The following is a 22,414-nucleotide window of genomic DNA, read 5'->3' as shown; positions in this document are numbered from 1 at the left end:
AACAACCACTGATCAAAGATCATTAATCAAGGACCGCTGATTAATGGCCATGAGTACCATTCACAGAGAGTTGGGGAATGGCTGCAATAACCTGCAATAACCAGACTCTGCAGTCTATTTACACCTACAGGCCAGTGGACACTCTTTCAAGGATGAGGATGTACACATCCTGGACAGGGAGGAACGCTGGTTTGAGTGCGGAGTCAAGGAGGCAATTTACATGAAAAGGGAAAGACCATCTCTGAATTGAGGAGGGGGCCTAAGGGTACATCTTTCGCCATCTTACAATTCCGCATTTATACACTTTCTAAATCACCGAGTTAATACATGCAGATTTCTGTGACAGTGTGATGCACACTTTGTACTTAATTCAGTGGTTTTAGTAATTTACAACTTGACAAGTTGCACATATAAAACATATTCTCACTTACACTTAAAACATGCTTGAAATAAAAGAATCAGTGAAAATGAATCAGTGAAACGTAATGTTTCCAAATGATTTTAAACCGAAACACGAAGGATAACCTGCTCCCGATCAGGTTTGATATAGCTCATTGAGTCATTATTATCGCTTTGTAGTACACCGCTCTGGGTAGTAAACTTTATTTTAAAAGCGTGGGTACTGTATTTTTCTACATTTAAAAAAAAATGAGTAATTTAAATGTTAATTGTAGCATTAATGTGTCAAATTGTAGGACCTGGCGCAATCAAAGCATGCCAGCTACTGTATGTGGAAATTTGTGGCCAGGTTTCCGACAGAGAAGCTTCTCTGCACCAGGCTATCCTGTCATGCCCACTTCCTGCCTGCAGGGTTGGAGTTGATGCCCAGACATCTGCTCCTGTGGACCGACGGTTAATCTCTGCCACAGCCCAACAGATCAACCACCATCATATCTGATATTTAATAAAACACATCTTATTAGAAGAAGCAGAAAGAAAAAAGCCTTACACAACCGAAACAGCAGCTATAGCAGAGCTTTTATTAGGGAACTTTGTGGATTAAATCCTTAACAAACAACAAAAACAACAAAAACATGTTAACTTTGTGTCCCTGGACATGTAATTTTTGAATAACTTCATATAAAAAGAAAACAAAAACATTATATTATGATGAAATAGAAATCTATATATGGTTAAAAAACAATGACCCACATCCATTCTCTTAATAAATATATACACAATAAGTACTGAGATACAAAAGAGAGATAATTTAGATCCCTTTTTTCTTTTTGCTATGTACAATAAAAAAAAAACATGATTTCTATACTATATGTTATGGCAATTGATGAGATTTGTTTTCTGAATGTGACTCAATCTAATCATCATATTGCACTTCCAGGACAGCCATTACAGACTGTGCTAGATATTAATTGACCTATTTTTATAGCATTTCTGAATCTACTCTATAGGAAAAGGGTAGTTCTGTTTTCGCAATATTATCAACATATTTAGTGACCATTTAATACTTGCAAGGAGACCATTATTTAAATTGATCTGAGGAAAAGCATTTTTTAATGGCACCTAAAAAAATATGATGGTTTTACACACTAAATACTGCCACGTTTTGTTAAGTATTAATACACTGAACCTCTGGAGCTTCATCAACAATTTAAGGGCATTTTACTATAAATTTCTGTGTGCTAAACTTTGCAGATCATCAGCGCTGTAGCTTTAGGATGGGAAAGATAATCTCTTTCTTCTGATGAATGAATGAACTCTGCTGCTTTGTATAGCATGAGGTATAGCAGCACTTCAACTGCTCTGCAAGCCTGAAGAAAATATACAACAGCAGGCACTGACATTTGAGGCGCAGCTCATATTCTCACTAAATGCAAAAGTGTCATGTCAGTGTCAAACATGTCCTCACTTGTTAATTCTTATGCACAAACAAACAGCTTTATAATGATGAAAATGTATAACTTACATCTCTAACCAGTATCCGTTAAGAACTATGGCTTTTTAAAAAAAGGAAACAAACAGACAAAAAAAAACATCTGTTGGACGCTAATACAACACACAGACAACATGAATGACAGGTCCATAATCACTGCATAGCCAGAAGTGTAAACTTGACGGCTCCATTTGTCCTCTGCCCCTCTTTTCAGGGTAATCTACGACATCTCCGATCAGATTTCAGTGAGGGTGAGTTTGTACAAGCCGCCCAACTCCTCCATGGAGATCTGGAAGGTGTCTTCGTTGGAGTAGTGTTTGATGATGTTGTCGTCCATGTTGACTAGAATGCTGTCAATAGAGAAAATAGTGTGTTGAAGTGAAATATTTTACAATGTTTTTTAATATTATTAATTATTGTGACATATATGTAATTTTGCAGTGGTACATGTTCATATGAATCATAGCCAAAGTTTTAAATAAGACAGTGTATCCACAACAGATCCATATGAGCCAAAAACTTGGGCTTCAGTATGATCCAAACAAATAATTGTTTTTCTACTCTTAGCTCTGTATGACATCAGTGACAGGGGAAATACTTAATATGGTCATTTAGGCTCAGTAACCCCTCCCACCTACTTTCTTTCAAAAAGAAGACAGCTGTTTTATAAGGGGAGGTGAAAAGACTGATTTTTTGCTTCACATAATGGGCTAGTATACAATAAATGCACTTATTTTGAACTGTGACTCACGCAAAGCTACTCTAATGGAGTTCAAGAAAAAAGCAAATTGCTTTCTAATAGGGGCATATTGATTGATTGATTGATTGATTGATTGATTGATATACCTTTATTAATCCCACAAGGGGAGTATTAGGATTAGAAAGCATTAACGTTTGGGTGCGTGCAGGACTAACCATGTCAGAGCCAACAGCTGGTTAGCTTAGCATAAACACTTTCTCCCATTATGTGGCATGTGGGTCTTTCCTCCCAGGTCATGATTACCTCATCTGAATGTGTTAATTGCTGATTGGTCAATTAATCCCCAAGTTATATATATATATATGGTTATAACTAAATGATCTGTTTCATCTGCAGGTGAAACAGTTCAGTAAAGCACCAAGAAATATAGAAATACATTTTATGAATTTTGTATTAATTTGTTCATGGTATCAGATTTCCTCCTTCACAAAGTTTCAGACATAGTGTGGGAATGTGATAAACATGTATACACTCACCCTTTCTTGCACTTCTTGTAGACCTTTCCAACCTTATCATAAGGCAGTTCATACTTCTCTGAAATCTGGTTGGAAAAAAACAAAAACAAACACAAATTTGTGTTAAGAGAAATACAGTAGCTCTAGGACGCACGATCTGATATCGTCATGTTGGTGTTGTTCCCAGATCATCATGAAAATGTTGTTCCAGGATCAACATTGCAAGTGACCAATCAGAATGTTGTGACTTCGGGAAAAACCGCCGTAAAACAAAAAACTGTACTTAAGCTGCAAGAAACCGCCTCTCTCCGCCGATCAACGGACCCTGACCCTAATCCTAACCCTAACCTTTTAATAAACGGTAAGCAGAATTGATATTGTCCTTGCAACATTGGAATTTCATAAATGCACGAATGGCTTGGCGCGCAAAAGAATAACGTCACAACATTCTGATTGGTCACTTGCAATGCTGACCCTGGAACAACATTTTCATGATGATCTGGGAACAACACCAACACGACGATATCAGATCATCCCTCTAGGACTGTCAAGAAAATCAGTTTTGAATCTTATCTTTCCAAAACACCTTGATTACCTGTTATCTCACCCACTCCACATAAGTACTCCATAACTAATATCCATGACCTTCGCACTGTTTTTCTTCTTTTTAAACTCGATGACCCCTGAAGTACCCATTCCACTTTTTTTCCCAGGACATTTCCGCTTTCCATGTCTTTTCTAAATCTTTTCCCCTAACCCTCCCTTCCATTAGCACCTTTTGTCCCCTGTGCAATTCTAAAAAACCCATTTTTCTTTTCTCCCCAATCACTACTTTGCATGATTCCTGTGTTAGCGGCCCATCAAAGCTTAGATGATGCAAGAAACTGTTCTCTAGTACAATCCATAGCTAGTTCGGTGAACTGAGGACAACTTACAGCTTCCACCAGGCCTTTCAGCGTGGGATTCTTCAGCATGAGGGCATCGAACACCTCGTCTGTTTCCTTGCGCACGTACAGCAGGACTGTGTGGTGAAAAAAGCGAGAGGAGGCAAGCAGGCGTCAAAGAAAAGCATGCACGCTCACGGACTGAACACAAACACAAATTCAACCTCAGACAAATGTCAGCAACAGTCATAAAAGAGTTTATCTGCGTCAGACCAGACAGCTTAACTGATGCATTGGTACATTTTTTGTGTGGGTTTGAGGATTTGGGGTTTTACCACATCTCCAAATGACTTTCAGAGTGGTGAAGCTCAAGCACATATGTACACATATGTCTTGAGCCATTAATACATTTGCAGCTATACTATATATAACACTGCAAGCCATCTCTCTGCTAGACTGCAGAAGAACATGCACAGATCTCAGACAGAGCACCCCTTGAAGGTTCACTGATACTACACTAGATCAGGTTCCAACAGATTTTTAATACAATTAAAAAATAATACAGTCTGCTGCTGTAATCTGAGTATGTGGCTAATTTATCTACTTCGTTATGTGGACTAAAAACAAACAAGACAGGGGAAACTGAGAGATGCTTTTATGATGATATTTGGCAAGCCAGATTTACACATTGTGGTCTGAAGTAGCCAAACATAATAACAGATTTCAGTTTAAGGAGCCTGCACAGGAGCTGACTGACTACTCTCTACGTCACTGAGACGTCAACAAGTCCCCAAAGCTTCCAGTTTACAACAAGGAAAAACATGACTGCTGTGGAAAGGTTATAAACCTTGCCACAACAGTAAGCCAGTACAGTAGGGCTTGTACCACTTGCAGTGTTACACCACCTTCTAAGTGTAGTTACTTCCACTTTTCTGCCTCGTGTCCCCTTGAAATGAAGCAGCGTGTTTAAAAACCACAGAAGAGAAAAAAAGTGTCCAGTTATTGATGAAATTATTTTGAAAAAACATGCAATCGGTGACTCCTTCCACCCCTCTCTGTGGTTAACATCCTTCCGCAAGAATGTATTTAACAAGGTCGAGCGTGGCTTTGTGAAGGTACAAGAGGTGCATTTGTGCAGAAGCACTTTGAAGGAGGCCTGAAAATTTAAAACATTCCTCCCTAAGCTACAAAATATTTCAAAACATGCATTTACAGATTTTTAATGTATTAAAAATGCCCGTTCTTAAGTCTATGAATGGGAATTGCGGTGAAGGGCAAATGCTTGTTTGCATGTATGTCTGCATGCACGTAGTGATCTGTGGTATTTCGTTGGGTCAGTGGAGGGCTGGGGCACGTGTATATGTTGAAAGACCTGGAATTATCACATGGCCCAGAGAGAGAGCGCAGGAGAGTGTGTGTGTCTGTGTGTTTGTGTGTATGTATGTGTGGAGCTACAGGCGCTGACCACAGCAAACACACATGGACACGCATGTGCACACGCAGCCGCACAGGGGAGCATCACTCAAAGGCTGCTGATTAGAACATGAGCAGTGTGGACATAGCACTACAGCAGCAAACACACGTAGTACCTTTCTTTGGTTCCTCCACTCTTGGCAGCTTATTTGGGGGTGAACCGAACTCGTCGTCGCTGAAGGGTAATCTCTTCATGCCCGAGCTGTGGTTGAAACACACACGCACACAAACAGCTGCTTAAATGGTCTCAACAACCGGCTGACAGACTCGACAAAAAAGCTCACGTACATTTCCTAGGAAACGCAACCCTGTATGCATTTTACTGGGAAGAGTCAAAGGTCACGGCAGTTCAAAGCTACCATGAAGCAAATGTGAAATTAGGGTGGGGGGGCTTAAGTGAACTCACCTGTCTTCTCCATCTTCTGCGGAGAAGGGCTGCAAAACAGAGAGAAAAAAAGAATTTCACTCAAATGCAACATAAAGGTTACAAACTATATACAGGATCTCACAATACATTTATTTGCATTATAGTTAATTGTCATCAAATATTTATGATGATTTGTGAAGTTAAAATATATCCAAACACGTTTTTAACCAATTTCCTGCCTTCCGCAGGCTGCAGTTGTAACTTTTCACGTAACTCTTCATGGTAGTGGCTAAAACAGTCAACTAGGCCAAAGGTAAAGTCAACAGCCGAGTCCAAATAGTTTACTGTATTGCCCCATTTATTCTTCCTTTATCACTGAGAACTGGAACTGGTCAACATAAACCAGTCTGTACAGCTGTGGATGGTGAAGTGCAGGTGAAATGGACTGACAGCACTCACTGGTATCTTGTGGCTCACGCAAACTGCACTCCTTGTTATCTTGTTACCAAATATCGATAACTGTCATTATTTATCTATCAGCCAATTGAATAAATTTGACAGCAAAACGTGAGAATAAAGTAGAACTTGTCCATTTAGTCTCAAACACATCAACTTGATGCCTTCAGATTGCAGGCTTTTAATAAATATTAGAGGTTTTTTATCATATAAAACAAAGTAAAGAAGCAGACCCTCTGATTTAAAATGATCCATCTCTTTTTTTTTGTAATTCCTGGAAGGCTGTTGTTTTTCTAGCCTTTTGCCCTTTGACTGTATCGATTACAGGCGTTGCTGTGAATAGATTTTCTATTCTGAGAGGAAAATCAGTAAACCCGTTGGTTATCAAAAACTGATAGCGAGGCTGCAGAGAGTTCAGTCAGGCTCAGTGTCAATGGCATCCCCAAAAATAACCAACCTCCTGTCTCTTCCCCTGCTTTCCTGGTATTAATGTAAACTTCACATGCACGAGAGAAGGGGGAGGGGTTGGGGGTGTTGGTGTCCTATTTGTATCATTTTACCAACAGGGGGCAGTCAAAGCTCACACCTAGTGGAATTTCTCAAAAACAGTATTCTTTGCCCGGTAAACTCATGTGAGCACGTCAGGTGTGCATGCTTCGCCGTGTGACATGCTCATCTTGAAAGTGCCATGTGACGTGTTCACTGTGGCAGAGCTCAGAGTCCAGTTCTAAAGAAGAGGCGCTCCTTCCGTTTAAAACTCATAAAAAAAAGCCAGATAACCTGCATGCAGACTTCATGTAAACTCCTATATCTCTCCTCATCCTCTGCAACATGTTTCCACAAAACGACAGGAAAACCACACTCCTCTCTCCTGTGCACCAAGTCTATTTTTTGCTCTGAGCATATGAACGCATAAATCAAGGTGGTTGTACGCCGGTTTGTTTTGAGTCACTGATAAATGAATCATGGTGTGAGTAACCAGTTTGAAAGCTAGCCATCAGTATGTAGGACTTGTATCAAAGCTCAAAACCAGAACTCTCTGTTCTTGCCAACTAGCAAGCAGGCAGGTCACCTCGACCCAGCTGGCAGCCGAGTGGGCGGAAGCTGAAAAACAAACTGTTTATGGACCACCTAAGATGCTACGAATGTTGCAACAGACACATTCGTGCTTTGGGAATGGCAGAGAAACATACAGTTTTCAGTGGTGGCCTAAAAGAAAAAAAAAGTAGGTGTTGTTACAGTTTTGCGGCTTTGATCGGCACTCACATGACGCTGGAAGGTGGAGAAGTGAATGTCGGGAATGAAGAGGACAGGCTGGGTCTCGAGATCAGTCATCATCTTAAAGATGGTCACATCGTTACGTTTCTGGAGCATCGGTACTTTCACGTCTCCAACTTTGAGGAGAGGACAGCAGGAAGTAATTTAATATTCATGCAGTAGGATTAAGTCAAACATAACACGACATGAGTGAAACAAGGTTTGATTGAATACATGTTTGCTGAAAGTTATCCAGCAAACACAGAGGAAAACCTCCTGGACACATGAGAACCACATTTACTCTTGTCTTTGCTCTATTCTGGTTTCCAGTATTAGAGCGTAGTTATAGTGAAGTTGTAGCATAGGTCTTAAAAATAAAAATGTTTAGTTGAAGCAAGCTGAAACATGCTGCAGAGCTCAGAGGAACTACAGCTTCAGGGGGTAAACACACTAAGGGGTTGTTTTCATCTACATACTGGAAATAATTTTAACAAATACACGTGTCAGGGCGACTTGAAGGGGAAATTGATCGTACTGTGGAAGCCTCTGGTCATTTTAGTAATGATACATTGTAGCTGATTATCCTAAAACTTAAAAGCAACTTACAAGCCAGCCCAGTGTTGAGTTCGACAACTTTCCCTTTCCTGCGGGACTGTTTCCTCTCCTCATCTCGGATCTTCCTCTCGGCGCCTTTGTCACAGAAGACTTTGATCTGGCAGTAGGCACGGTGGATGGGCTTGTTGCTGCGGTTGTTGTAGCTGTAAGTGTCGATCTGCAGATTCAGGGGAAGACCCTTCACCCCTTTCTGAGAGGAGAAGTCTGTGCTCAGACAGTTGACGGAGATGAAGATCTGTGAGGGGAGGAGAGAGGAAGAAAGTTGAGGACCGACGCAGACTAATGTACAACTTTAAACTTAAAAATTTGTTTATTAAAGTAGAAACTGCTTCTTATTCATGAAGCCAATGTGATGACGTTTAACTTTCAGGAAGGCCTTTTTGCAGCAGGTACCTCATAGGCAGGCCTCAGATGCTTTCAGTGTCTTTTGCTGGCCTCTTTTGGTGGGCTTTAGTAATTACATGCTCATTTTACTTTCCTTTGTCCTGGTTATTTGCTTTGAAAACACACTCTAACTGTGTTAACACAACACACAATCAAGACAGAATGTTTAAAAATACCATATAGAAAAGTCTCAAGGGGAAAGTGCTTAACAAATTTATTAGATCACCACCAAATGTAAGGTTTCTGCCACACGTGTGCGTTTTCTTGTCTATGTATATAATTTACTGTTTTACAAAAGAGCAGAAACAAAAGTAAAGTAAATCATTATTTTTATTAATATGTTAAATTTCATTATTTACTTGCATTTCTTTAACAGAAAAATAAATAGTTTTAGTGGTTGAATGTTATGCTCGGTTTATTTCTGACTTCTCAGAGAAGTCCAGTGTTGAAATTTGGCTCTAACCACCTGAACTGATAGATTTTAGTTTGAATTGATTTAATTAATTTGTTAAGAAGTGTACAAATAAATATAGTCTTTGTCATTCATTTGGTGTATTCCACAAATGAAGACATTTAACTGTCTTTAATGGGCCTGAATGGTCAACAACTATATTTTAAATGTTAAGGAAAAAGTCTGTTTGGAGTAGAAACATTTTATACAACATTTTATATCCATAAAACTTAATTTGGGACAATAATTAATAATTAATTTAAAAAATCACACACACACACTAAAGAAATACCAGGTGTTACTTTGAATCCAAATCATTCAGTATAATGTCTTATAGGTTACAGTATTTAAAATGTAACCAGTTAGCATTACTAGTAATGGAAGTCATGGAAATCATATGATAAAACTGCGCTTATAAATCGATGAACTCGACTTGATAACAAAAGTACTTTTAAGGAGAACTGATGCAGTGTCACAAGCTTTTCCATAGAGTATGTGACTGTGGATGATCTAATACCCTTTCTTCCTTTTTTGAGGTGTTTCAATCAATAACAACCACACATGCAGACAGTTTTGATGTTGGTGCTGTTTTGATGTAAATATACTAAAACTATATGATTTGCAACCTTGATTTGATATAGTAAAGTCATGACATATATAACCTTTGCCTTTGTTCTTCATCTTATGACTTTTATTACCCCCATCATCACAGCACTATATAAGGGTTACATATACAGTACAATTTGATATATGCACATATACTGCTATGCATTCAGCCCAAGGGCAAACCACACACATGCAGGTACTTCCTCTAACTGACTTCTCACCTTAACACACTCCAAGTTTAATTAATACAACCAAATGATTAAACTCCTAATTGTATCCTGAAATCCCATCAGCATGTAAAATGACCTCACTTCCCAAGGTCAGAAACCCAAACTGATCCTCTCAGACATCCATCCAAAGACACACACGCCAAACACCTTCATCTGTAACCAAACACTTCGCTGATCAGATGCTCAAACAATGTGGCTGGGCGGTTATACAAATGGTGAAGTAACAAAAACACACAAGGATGAACATCCTATGAATGCATGCCACCAGTCATGAGACAGTTAGACCCACATCCTGGTATGCAAGCGTGAGTGTGTGTACAAGTGTGTGTATGCTTAGGAAGGTCTGTTCATGTGACTTTATTTATCCAAAGTGTAGCCTAAAGAAAAGTACGCCGGTGATGAGCGGCAGCGCCGTGTTTCTTTGTCTGTTTGCCAGCTTGTCAGTAGTCTTCCATCTCAGGCCGAGAGCGGAGCAGAGCCACAGGGCAGCACGAGGGTTAGGAACAAAGAAAGACACAATCACAAGTGGAGATGAGGACAGGAGCTCCACCTTTCTGCCGGATTTTACTTGACAACTGTCCCATCTGGTCACCTCCCCTCCCAATGAATTTCCTCATTCCTGCACTCTTTGTCCAAAAATACCTAAACATGCGACATCACAATAAGGGTGACAGGCAGGTTGGACCAGTCAAGAATATAAGAACAGAGTGCAGGAATAACTCTCTCTTTCACACACACACACACACCTACAACACCTACACCTGTGTGTTTTTACACAACCTGAGTAACCACACAGGAGAGGAGTGACTGCGACATGACCGCATCCTCACTCTTCTTTATTAAAACCACTAATTATATTTAACAACTGTTTTTGGGGGGATCAAAGTGAGCAAAGGGGATGACGATCACCCATAAAGGGGACTCGGCACCTGACGCTGTCATTCAGGCACAGGGCATCAACAAACAAACAAGAAAAAGGAGGACTATTTTTAGGTGTCTAGGTTTGTTGCTGTTAAAAGGTCAAGCCTCATATTTAAACGTTCAAGACCAGGAAGTACGCGGAAGCCTCGGATCACCGGTGATCCTGAGAATCAAACAATGTTCTTGTTTTGACAGGAACGCTGAAGTGCAAACAGTGAACCGTCATGTTTGGACTTGGTCCAAGGGACAACCTGAGATGTCAGCGGGGGTGTCAGGCAGCCGTATACCTGTGAAGGTGTGGATGTGGGTGTGGATGCGTTCAGTCCATTGACTTACTTTGGCCTCCTCGTTTGTGTCCCAGGTGAAGGAAATGGCGTTATATGAAATCTCCTCAATGTTACCGATGGTGTTGAAGCTCTCCTTGTAGTCAGCTGGAGCAACAGATGTTGGTTATTAATAAATGATGTATTGAAGGCATATTAACTGCTTTATGCTGAGCCTAAAAAGGAATTAGCCCATTTAAATAAATATAAATAAATGATAAAAAAAAAAAAAAACCCAGAAAAAGTAAGAAAGGTAAGGTAACTTCAACATATGCTGAGATTTATGAAAGTTACAGATTAACAGTAATCCATCAAAAGCAAAATGAGCTGTCACAATCAAACAACACACCTTTTCCTGCTAAGCTGTGCTTACAAACAGCTGCTTGAGTGTGCATACAGATGAGGATTAGCGTGTCCGCTACGTCTCAGCACTCAAACTGGTAGCGTGACTTCTTTTTTGGGGGGTTGTTTTATTTCATGATGTGGTTTATTATGGAAATATCTGTTTTCAGATCTTACCGATGTCAAGGCACCTCTGTTTAGCCGTGTGCTGTCTGGAGTGCCAGTACTTCCAGTGTTTTAGCTGGTCGTCTCTGCACTTCTCCTCTCCAAACACCACCATCACCACGCTCTGGGGACAAAAAAGAAAGCACAGTGATGACTGTAAATAATCATATTTCACAATACATTTTATCCCTTCACCCCCAACCTGTCATGACAGATGGTTACCCCACACTGAGGTTTCTTCCTGTTAAAACTGAGTTTTTCCTTCCCACTGTCGCCAAGTTGTTTGGTGTTTCTCTGTATTATTGTAGGGTCTTTACTTTACAATATAAAGCACTTAAGACAACCGTTGTTGTCATTTGGCGCTATATGAATAAAACTGAATTGAACTGAAATGAATTATATGTCATTTCCTGTTTTTTTAAGTGCTCTTTCTTACCCTGACTTTGGTGATGGGTTGCTGCAGGCCTTTGTTGTCAATCTCCCTGAGGGTGATGGGGTAAAACTGGCCCTTGTTGAGGTACGTCATTGTCCCGTCACCTGTCTTCTGACGCAGAGATTTGGATGCCTCGAGAGTGTACTCAAAGTTATTCCTGAGACACACAAAAATAAGGGTCAAATCTAGTGAATACCATAAACAACAAGATGCTGCGTTTTAAAAAAAAAAATCCCTTCTGTAAACAAATCCGAGGAGACGAATGAAACAGCAGAGTAACACCTAGCGGGCTTTAAATATGTGCAGACTCTTGTGAGACACACAGACAGGAGTCTGGTGTCTCCCCTGTGACTGCGATGAATGAAGCCATTCTGCTGTGCCGTGTCAAAAGCTGAATGGCGGTGTGGAAGTTGGACGGTGGGCCGGCGGCAGGGCGACTTACCCCGGCACGGTGTCAAACTGAGTGTAGTGCTCGGGCGTCATGGAGGTCATTCGAAACTGGAGATCTCCTGGGAGGGAAAACACCTGAAGCGCAAAAAAGGAAAACAGAATCAAGCAAAGCAGGAACAGAAAATAAAACAGCTGCTTTGCATAAATTTTAGATGATTTTCTTCAATTAGCAAATTGTGTAAGCAACTAGATGAGCACTGTATTTCATTCTAGTCATTTATTAGGCTAGGCTTTCTCTCATCACGTATAACAGTTTGTTTTGGTGTTATTTATTCCCCTTCTACTCCATTTTGGTTTTTGTTTAAAAAATGGCTCTGTGGCCACCTCCACCCCCTCCTGTACAGGGGTTTTGTTGGCTTTTCTGAGGTAATTCCCCTCCAGGTTAAAAAGAGAAAGAGGAGAGAGAAAGGGCTTTGGCTATTGTAGGAGAAAAGTACAGCACTTTATTGTGTTGGTGAGACAATGGCATAATAACACACTGGCCACTATTTTGGCATGTTCAAATAAAACCAGGGAAGGTTGAGCCCACCGCTGGCTCCATGGGATCGGGTGAATATCCTATTGTCTGATGGGAGAGATCTGAGAGGGGAGAGGAGAGGAACGTGAAGGAGAAGGAGGAGGGGGGTGGGGGTGCTGGGAGAGCATTAGCAGGGTTTAGACAGAGGGGGGGGGGGGGGCGGGAATCGAAACACTCACTTCCTGGGAACCATCCTTAAAGCTCTCGGGAAAGGTGGAGTCAGGGGGCGTACGAGCCTGGGTGCCAGGGCTGAAATGGACCGCGTTGTGGGTGAGCTGGCGGTCAAAGACGCCCACGTGGCTCTCCGTTTCGCTGCAGTTGTTTGGCACAGTCACCGAGAAGCCGTGGGTGGGCACCTCTGTCTTGATAGTCTGGTTTGGCACGGTGGCAATGGAAACTGTGACAGTAGTGTCTGAACAAACAAAACAAAGCAAAAGAACCCAAAACAGTTAACTCATCATCAGGTTTCTAGATTTTTCCGGGTTTTTTTGTTTGTGTTGCTGAATCAGAGCAGACCTGGTGAAGAAAAGTGGGCTCTCTTGTCCGGGCCCAGCTGAAGAATATTGAAGGCAGGCTTGAGTACTGGGATCCTGTTTTCCATACTGGCTTCCTGGAGTTGGACTATGGAGTGTCCGGCCTGGATCTGGTGCCTGTGACGAAGAAGAAGTGCACATAATACGGCACATCATTGCTTTGATAAACCTTGACACAAAGGGTTATTTATATGGTATGTTTTTGTGCTTCTCCCTTTTCTCAGTCCTGGGTTTCACCTTTGGTGTTGCAATGCCTGAGAACTGATTAACAATCTATTGATAACACAAAGGAATTTGTACATCAGACATTTTCCTTCCTTTTTTGAGATTTTAAAGATGTCTTCTATGACAACCGGAGCAGCTGTTTTAGTACACCTGACTAAAGCAGCAAAAGAAATCCTAATGTCAGTGAAGCTACCTGATTAAATTAGATGAGTAAAACCCTGCTTCAGCTGAATAACCATTTTTCCTTGCTACTCTGGAGAAAACAGGTGCACCCCTGAGGATAAATGTGCATACAGTTTTTAAACAGAATTTCAAAATCATATCACAAGAGCTTGAATCGCTCTCTGGTTTTCCTGCTGTTGCCCTCTGCTGTGCTTTTATTTTTAAAGGGGGAGGTGGTACGTGGAGAGGACTGCTGCTTACCTTTTGTTGGGATCCACATCAGAGACCAGTGTGTCTGTCTTGGGCTGGTGTATTGTTCTCTTTTCCCTGGGCACCTGTATACGAGAGTAAACACAGCCGCTCAGCGTCTGACCACATCACATCTAACAGACTGGGTCATCCTGCTGTTTGTAGGCATAGTTAGATCAGTTACATGACATAATGTAGGCTCTGTCTCACAGATGTTACTTAATGATCAGATGTCACTAAGGGTGAGGATCACAGAGGGAAAGTTTGCAAGAATCTGGCTATTCCTCCAGTATGTGATTTTGCACTACTCCTCATAGAAGGATGGGAGAAACTATTCCCGCTGAGCTTTTCCTGATACCTTATAGTAGTCGTAGAGCAGGCCCAGAGCTGCGGCACTATCCTCGTCTCCATTTATGCTCATCATCGCCTTGGTGGCAGCTGTCAGCGGGTTCTCCAGAAAAGATTTCCAGGCTTCATCCTCTGTGGTGAAAGAGCGTCGCTGGCCGCCATAACCCGGCTCGTTCTGGAGAACCAGGACCGCACGTTTACTGCTAAAAGGGAGGAGAGTGTGTGCTTTAGTTACTGCATACAAAACAGTTAATGACATGAAAAAGGGAAGCGCCGTCCATACTAGAAGGGATTCATCTCCTGTTATGGACTTATTCTCCACAGTGACTCCACATAAGCTCGCCAAACCGAGACCTGAAATCTCAGCGCCGCTCAAAACAGACAAACAGGTTATAAGAGCGAGAGATCACCCATGTAGATGTTTTTTTTCATCTGCAGGACCAGTTGGTCAGGCTTTTCGAGGATTGTGCAACAAATCTCTGCCGCTGAACCACAGAGGCAGAAGGTGTATCGAGAAAAAGATGCTCTACAGGATCGTCCAGTGTAACGACTCTAGTTCGGGGATCACTCATTGGTTGAGAAGCCGCCCGCATGTGACGCATCTGACCCGGCTGCATTCCTGCGCTGTGCTTGCAAACGAACTTGTTTGTGACAAATAATCATGAGATTTTAACGCTCAGTGGCCGCCTGCCTCGCGCTCCTTCTCTTCCTCTTCAAAATTCTACATCGCCTTGGTATGCTGTGCACAGTGTGCAAGCTTAACCTATTTGAACCTGGGTGCATTACATTTAAAGTAAAACAAAAACACCTCTGTGTGTACGAAACGGCCGATGATGAGCCTGCGACGTTTGCACTGAAGTCACCTGTTTACAGTAAATTTTAATGTTTGCACAGCTTCTGTTTGCTGAGACGCGTTAAGCCCCAGTCAAAGTAAAGTCATTAATGGAGCTCTTGTTATTAAAGTTTCTTCCACAAATTTCGGAAACCGCATATATCCCCTCTTCAGCCATCCTGCCACCACATCCAACAAAGTAATTATTATAAAGTGTGAACGGACTGGATCAGTTTCCATGTTGAGTATCTACAACAAATACAACTTTTTTGTCTCCCAGTGGTCAGAGAAAGTGATAATTAGTAACCCTATATCTAAACGCAACCTGATATAATCCATTATGTGTTGGCTATAAAAGAATATATCTAAGGTAAGGTAATATAAGCCATTATTTACTAAAACAATGAAGAGTCTGATTGCTGATCAGGCAGAAATTACACTTAGATATCAAGAAATAAAGTGAGTAAGGCAGCATGAGTCCAGACTTCTGTCACTTTAATGTACAGGAGCAGTAACCCCCCCCCCAACTTTTTTGGACATTTAGAGAAAAGAGCTTTAATCCCTCATTTTAATTTATGACCCTATAAATTAAAAAAACAACAACAACAACAACACACACAGCAGTGTAGAGTAAAATCCATGAAAACCTCAGATAGCCCTGTGCTCGCTTGTCTATGTTAGTCGTGGGGCCAACGCCTAGCAGGTGTACGATTTCACTCCCCTCAAATGTCTCCTTGTCACTGCCCTCAAACAGAATACAGAATATATCTCACACTAAACATTCATAAATCAGAAAAATACTGATTTATTTTTAATTTTTTAATTTTTTTAAGCTTTATCTTCCATTAAAACTCTTTTACACCTGTGCAGAGGCAGTTTTCCTTGGCTGACACCTTGCTGCCGGAGACTTGTGCCTATTCCTGAGCAAACATCATTTCCACTATCCACATAACAGTTAAAGCTTAAGGCAAAATCAAACAACCGCCCATCTCTACTCCGGGACGGCTCTTATTCCAACAGTCGCCTCCAGCTCGCACGACAGGTGGAGGTACACCTGTACAGGCTCGAACATGACAGGTGAAACGAGCGGAGTTACAACACCATGGGAAACTATGAGACTACGCCAACTCCCCGCTTGGCAACCCGCTGTAACAGAGCACACTTACCCTTTTAAAAGGAGCTATAATGATCGTAGAATAGGCTCATGCTTATATGCGACACGAACATCAGGATTTGAGAAAAAATACAGAAGGCTGCAGCTCCAGGTCACAGTGTGACCCTCGGCTTTTGAAAAATCCGTCAGTGCAATGAATTTATTTGTTTTAAAAAATAAAGTGCAAAAATAATCAGAAAATCCGCAAAAGCAATTAAAGTCAGTATTACAAGCTTATAGTGTCAACATGCTCGTTGTGCGGGCTAACAGAGGAGTCAGGACAACTTACTTGTCATGCTCCTGTGACATCTCGGTCGGTCGAACTGGACTTTCTAGTTGGTACTGAAAATCCGATCCGTCTTCTTTACCACCCTGGAAAACTCCGCTGCTAACACTGGATAAGGGCCACGGCAACAAACAAGGTGTCCCCTCCTGAGAGAACGGGTTTTGTCGGCTTTTCTCGCTTTTTGGGGCAATGCTTAGAAATTAAGGCCGGTTTTACCTGTGACAAGGACGCGGATTGGATTACAGGTGGACGGGAGGCGGGGTCTTACTGTCAATTGCCCTTGCCGGGCTTGTGATTGGCTCACCTGATGGCCTACCTGCAGCTGTAGGGTGAGTTTGGAGAAAGCAGTGGTAAAACTGGGTTTTAAAAGCTGTGATTTTATGATATTGGAATATTAAATGAGAAATATATCCCCTCTACCCCTAAAAAAAAAGGCCAGTGCAAAATTTATTGGGATGACTTAAAAATTAAAATGATTTACAAAAAAAAGAAAGAATTTTTTTGTAGGTTTCATCTTATTACAGTCACTAAGGAAATATTCCCTTATTTGTACAAACCTGCAGGCTTCATACTTGTCGCTGTGTGGGAGTTACGATACTGGAGATTATTGTGGCAGAAAGACCTGATTCACTTCATAAAGACATGAACAAACGCGCTTTTTTAAAGTCTACACCGATAACTCCTGTATAACACGGTAATAAGACGTTTAGTAAACTAATAACTTTGCTCACTGATAATCAGCATTATCCACTGCATGCTGATCATCAGATCAGCATGCAGTGGATAAGTGGAGACCTGTTTTTATGAGCATGAAGTCAATTCAAAGGTGACAAATTTAAGGAGAAGCCTCTGTCTCTGTATGGTGGCTCTGTGAGAGTTTTTTGATAACTTGGGTCTTCCTGGAAATCCTTTGCTATCCTACATGATGCTGTGGGAATTCTTTGTCATTGTTATTTATTTATTTCCTCAGTGTTTTGTGTTAAGCTGTTGGCCAACATGCTGTTGGCTGTTGTCTGTGTTTGCATTGAAAATGTGCATTTGAGTATGACTCAGTAATGCAGCTCAAATCTATCTATGGGTGCAAATAAAATAATCTAACCTGATCTAACCTAACTTGTGCCCTTAGAGCAGGGGTGGGCCATTCATTCACTAACTGTAAACACTTCTTTTATTAGTGGCAGTTTATAAAGACTTAAAATTGATGTTAAGCAGAAGTGAGTTCAGATTATAGGTGCGACCCTCCACAACAGTCCCAGATTCTCATGCAGCCCCTTGGGAAATTTAATTGCCCACACCCGCCACCTCTTCTTCTTTCATTCATGTTGAACTATTTCTGTCCTGATGGGATTCACCTCTTCCAGTATGACCTCTATCCATAAGGCGAAAGCACTCCTTGAATGGTTTGGAAATTATCTGAATTGTGTGTTATGGCCTGTATGAAAATTTGGACCAACCTTTTAGCCAGCTGGCTCCAAGAAAGATGTTTGAGTATCAGATTATTACAATTTTGCAGCAACGATGCCAAGTCACACAGAAGCTCCTGTGACAACATCGTAAGAAGATAGTTTACACTAATTTTTTGGGGATGCACAGATATAATAGTGAAACATGGGTATCGCCAGTATCGGACCTGCTATTGAATGATATCAACAAAAAAGATGCCATCTACTGACATCAGTGGCCAATATTTACCTGTGCTGTCAGATTTATGAATAAGTGACATGACAAATATCACAAGTGGTGTATCAGTGTTCCTGAAATAAAACCATGTGTATCAGTATTTACTACATGAAACATCTTTGATGATTACAAAAGCTCACAGCAATCTGTCTTAATGCAATAAAACAAGATGATAAAACTGTAAAGCAAGTAAAGAGTTATGCTTTGGGCTTTTTTTGTGTCAGTTTCTGGGTATCTTGAAGGCAACAGGAAACCGAATTTAAAAAGTTCCAGTCATGGGACCCCTCACTCACCTAAACGGATTCCCTCACATAGCTGGGGGCAATTTTTCCATTCTGTTTAACTGTAAGTACACCTTTCGTCCCACCTGTGTCTCTACTACTAGATGATGATACAGAAGCTTGTTTACCTTCTTCCAGAGGACAGATAAGCATCAGTCTGCACAGCTGCAGGTAAGAAACAGGCAAATTAGTCCTGAAAGCCACATCAAGAGTGCAAATAAAGTGATGACACCACTGAACCAAGAGCTTGGAATAGATGCACACTAGCACTGGCAGTCACGCATAAAAGTTTGAATAAATTACTGGTCATGTGTATATACAGCGCATTTAGGATTGTTTGATTGCCAAATGCTCTGCAATTAGCTGTGAGCTATGAGATGACTCTAAAACAAGCAAGATGAAAAGCAAGTCTGAGCGAAAACAAACAGCTTTGTTAGCGATAGAAGGGTCTTAAGAGATGCTATCAGTTATATTCAAAGTTTCCCCCTCACACAAACACTTACATAGAAACTCTCCAACGACCCCACCCCACCCCACCTAGCCTAACTACCTACCCATCCCCCTACATCCCTGACACACTCCCATGCAGACACAACCTCCTGCTCCTGGATCCTGGTGTACTGTTTATTTATCCCAGTGCAAGGACACCTGCTTCTGCTGGTGCTTATTTGTGTTTGCATTGAAGACATGGGATAGTAGAATAAGGGAGGGATGTGAGGATGTGTGTGTGGTGCTTTGTGTGTGTGAGAGGGGAGGCTGGGAACATGTAGCTGCGCTGTTGATGGTAGCTGCCACTTGATGCTGACTCGACAGAGCACATATAGGGAAAACAGACCAAAGACAGCAGAATGTGGATGAAAGCACGGGTTCAGACCTGAGAAAAGACCTGCTGAATCACTTTTGGGACGTAGAAGACACATTTCATCTGGATAGTGGTGAAAGAACAACAGTGTAAAAGAACAAGCTTAAAAATGTGTTGTTAAGAACTGCTGAAAGGTTTAAAGTGAACTGAATGTCTTTAAAACTTCTTTTCGTTTTAATTTGGGGATGTCCAAATAAGCCTCTCCCACTTTACAATTCTCCTTTGATGCATCTTTTTTGTCTCTCAGACTGCCTGAAGGACAGTCAAAGGGGACTTTCTATAGCTTAATGCTTTGATTCAGAGCTGTTTGGTTTGTTCTTCTTTCTATCCAGACTTTTGAAAGTCCCTCTTTGTTTGAAAAAGAGATCTATGTCCACGCCACCAAAAAGCATCTCATATAACTTAAAGTTAATCACCTTCAAATAATGAGATTTAAATCAAATTTAACATTCCTGGGAGGACTTTAAGAGATCTGTTTGGTGACATTTGTGCAATTATTTAAATTATCAATAGGTCTCTGTTCTCAGTGTGGTCCAGACAGGAAGGCGTGGGCTTAGTCACTACGTAGTTCGATTCTTTTACTACATGACAACATCTGATGACGTGAGCCGAGTATTACATGGCAAAATCTTTTCATGAATGGTGCATTTATTTTCTTATGTTTACAACAAGAGCAGGAGTAACAAATCCTGTCCTCCCGCCTCCAAATAAAGCAGAAATTATTCTTGAAAAACATCTGATGTCTTCAGTTTTTTTGCTTCAAATGAAGTGTTTACCTCCAAGTGATGCATATTTCCATTCAAAATTGTTCAGCCACCCCTCATTTCTTTGTATTTTGCTTCCAAGGAGCCAAACTTTCTTGTAATTTTTATGTAGTGGGCTTGAGCAACAGTTCTCCAGGCTTTGTGAAGGTCTTTTAAAGGTTTTCTTTGGACATTGCCTGTTTTGTTTGTTTATTGAGTCACTTAACACTGACCTATAGGTCATTCAAGCATAAAAAAGACGCCTAACCTAAGGGATGAGCCAGTGTTGTGTCGACACATAACAGAGAATTTAGCAAAGAAGCAATTTTGAATTATATCTTCAGGCACTTTGTTACTAGCAGCCTGTCTCGCAATTTGTGTCATTTTCTTTAGTAGAAATTCCAGTTAAACTGGCATAAAATTGTATTTTTCCATCAACAAGGTGATTCCTAAACAGCTGCAAACTTGTGCATCCTTAAAAAAATTGAAGAAACTGGACAAGCAGGGAAGGTAGGCCTAAAATGATCCACAGCGGATGAACAGTATCTGAAAGTCCTTAAGAAATATTAAAAAACAAAGACATGACACAGGACCTGAAGGCCTCAGCAGAAATGTTCTCAGTGAAAGGGTGGCTGCCAAGAAGTCATTCTTCAGAAAGGGAAACAGGGGAGAGGCTGAGGTATGTCAAATTACACAAGAACTGGACTGAAAATAAGCGTCTTATCGAGTGAGTTTGACACTTTTGGTTCAAATTGTCATCAGTATGAACGGAGGAGGACAGCAGAGAGGCTGTAGAGGATTGTCTACAGCCATCTGTAAAACACTGTGGAAGCTCTTTATTGGTTTGGGCCTCATTTCAGCCAGTGGTGTTGTTGATCTCGTCAAAACTGATGGAATTATGAACACAGAAAAGTACAGTCATATTTCAATTAACCAGTTGGAAAGAATCTGATTGGTAATGGCTTCATTTTGCAGCATGACAATGATCCAGACCTCAGCGTTATTGATGCATTTAAAGCAAAAAACTGAAGACATCAGATGTTTTTCAGGAATCATTTCTGCTTTTTTGGAGGACAGGATTTGTTACTCCTACTCTTGCTGTAAACTCAAAAAAATAAATGACTAAGAATGGATTAAAAAGCAGCCAACAGCTAAAAAAGAGCTTTGAACGTCCTTCAGGAAGCCTGGAAAACTATTCCTGAAGACTGCTTAAAGACATGAGAAAAAAACTTGCCTAAGAGAGTTCAGGCTGTGTTAAAGAATAAAAGTGGTCGCACCAAATACAGACAGTCAAGCTCTTTTAGAATTGCACAAACTCTGTTTTTATCTTGTGTGTACTGTATTTCCATGTATGTTTGCACATGTTTAACTGAATCACTATGTCTATTTCCAGTTTTCCTAACAACATCAAACTGTAATGATTGTAGTGCATCTATCTCTGTTTGTATGTTCCCCATCGCCTCCTAGGCAAGTGGAACACTCTTGATGAGATTTTGCATAAACACTGCCTAGGGTACCGTGAGTGCCGACATCTGTACGGCACATACAAATATTTTATAAAGAGCCCGCGATTGTATGTATTTGTGCACTTCACAGCTCAAATGAGCAGCGAATGAAATTTAGTAGTATGAAACACTCTTTGCCCTACATGTAGCTTCTTAGAGTCTCGTCACTTTGCGTCTCATAATTATGACTTGTTATGAAATACTGAGGAAGCATTTCAAATTTCTCCTATTTGGAATAGCACAAAAACTGAGCACTATCTTTGAACAGAAGATACATAAGAGAACATATGGGCACGGGGGGTTTATTTTACACTTATTAAGCAGAATGAAGTAGAAATTGCAGGAAAGCCAAAAAGGAATTTCGCCATACCAGGATAGGGGCTCAGGGTGTGAAGTTCTAATAGCTTAGATATCATATTTATGGCTTTGTGTCCCATAAAAAATGGTACAGTCCCATATTAATGAATTTTAATGGCTTGATGATCTAATGACATTTTCTCATAATGATGAGTTTATATTCATGTGCCTAAAAATGAGGAAATATAGTGTCCTCATTTTGACTGGCTTTCTTATTT

General features: G+C 40.8%; 1 protein-coding gene across 3 annotated transcripts; it reads right to left on the bottom strand.

Annotated features, from left to right (window-relative positions):
* Positions 1–958: 958 nt before the first annotated feature.
* grhl1 (grainyhead-like transcription factor 1) lies at positions 959–16,959 on the bottom strand. 3 transcript variants are annotated; one of them, XM_005477078.4, is made up of 16 exons: positions 16,772–16,958; positions 14,508–14,700; positions 14,162–14,235; positions 13,497–13,630; positions 13,160–13,392; positions 12,456–12,538; positions 12,017–12,170; positions 11,593–11,704; positions 11,087–11,181; positions 8,150–8,393; positions 7,553–7,680; positions 5,870–5,898; positions 5,580–5,665; positions 4,042–4,127; positions 3,128–3,192; positions 959–2,241 (listed from the first exon to the last, which is right to left on the bottom strand). In XM_005477078.4, exons 1-16 carry the CDS (start codon positions 16,789–16,791, stop codon positions 2,127–2,129), a joined length of 1,851 nt encoding a protein of 616 aa, XP_005477135.1. In that variant the 5' UTR covers positions 16,792–16,958; the 3' UTR covers positions 959–2,126. The 3 variants fall into 3 exon arrangements, with proteins under 3 accessions (XP_005477135.1, XP_005477136.1, XP_005477137.1); XM_005477079.4 differs by having other exon boundaries at positions 2,127–2,241; positions 14,508–14,697; positions 16,772–16,959; XM_005477080.3 differs by lacking the exon at positions 16,772–16,958 and adding an exon at positions 16,496–16,748 and having other exon boundaries at positions 2,127–2,241.
* Positions 16,960–22,414: the final 5,455 nt, after the last annotated feature.

Source organism: Oreochromis niloticus, linkage group LG19 (genome assembly GCF_001858045.2).
Source record: "Oreochromis niloticus isolate F11D_XX linkage group LG19, O_niloticus_UMD_NMBU, whole genome shotgun sequence".
Classification (NCBI taxonomy): Eukaryota; Metazoa; Chordata; class Actinopteri; order Cichliformes; family Cichlidae; genus Oreochromis; species Oreochromis niloticus.
Note: the sequence above shows the minus strand (reverse complement) of the source record. Positions and strands in the feature narration are given on the sequence as shown.

Bases quoted from the DNA above. Each gene is read 5' to 3' on its own strand.
- grhl1 (XM_005477078.4), bottom strand. From the start codon at position 16,791: ATGTCACAGGAGCATGACAA. The intron at 13,393-13,496 runs GTCTGCTCTGAT...TTGTTTGTTCAG, and splicing joins AGCCCACTTTTCTTCACCAG to ACACTACTGTCACAGTTTCC. The intron at 3,193-4,041 runs GTAAGTTGTCCT...TTTTCCAACCAG, and splicing joins TGAAAGGCCTGGTGGAAGCT to ATTTCAGAGAAGTATGAACT.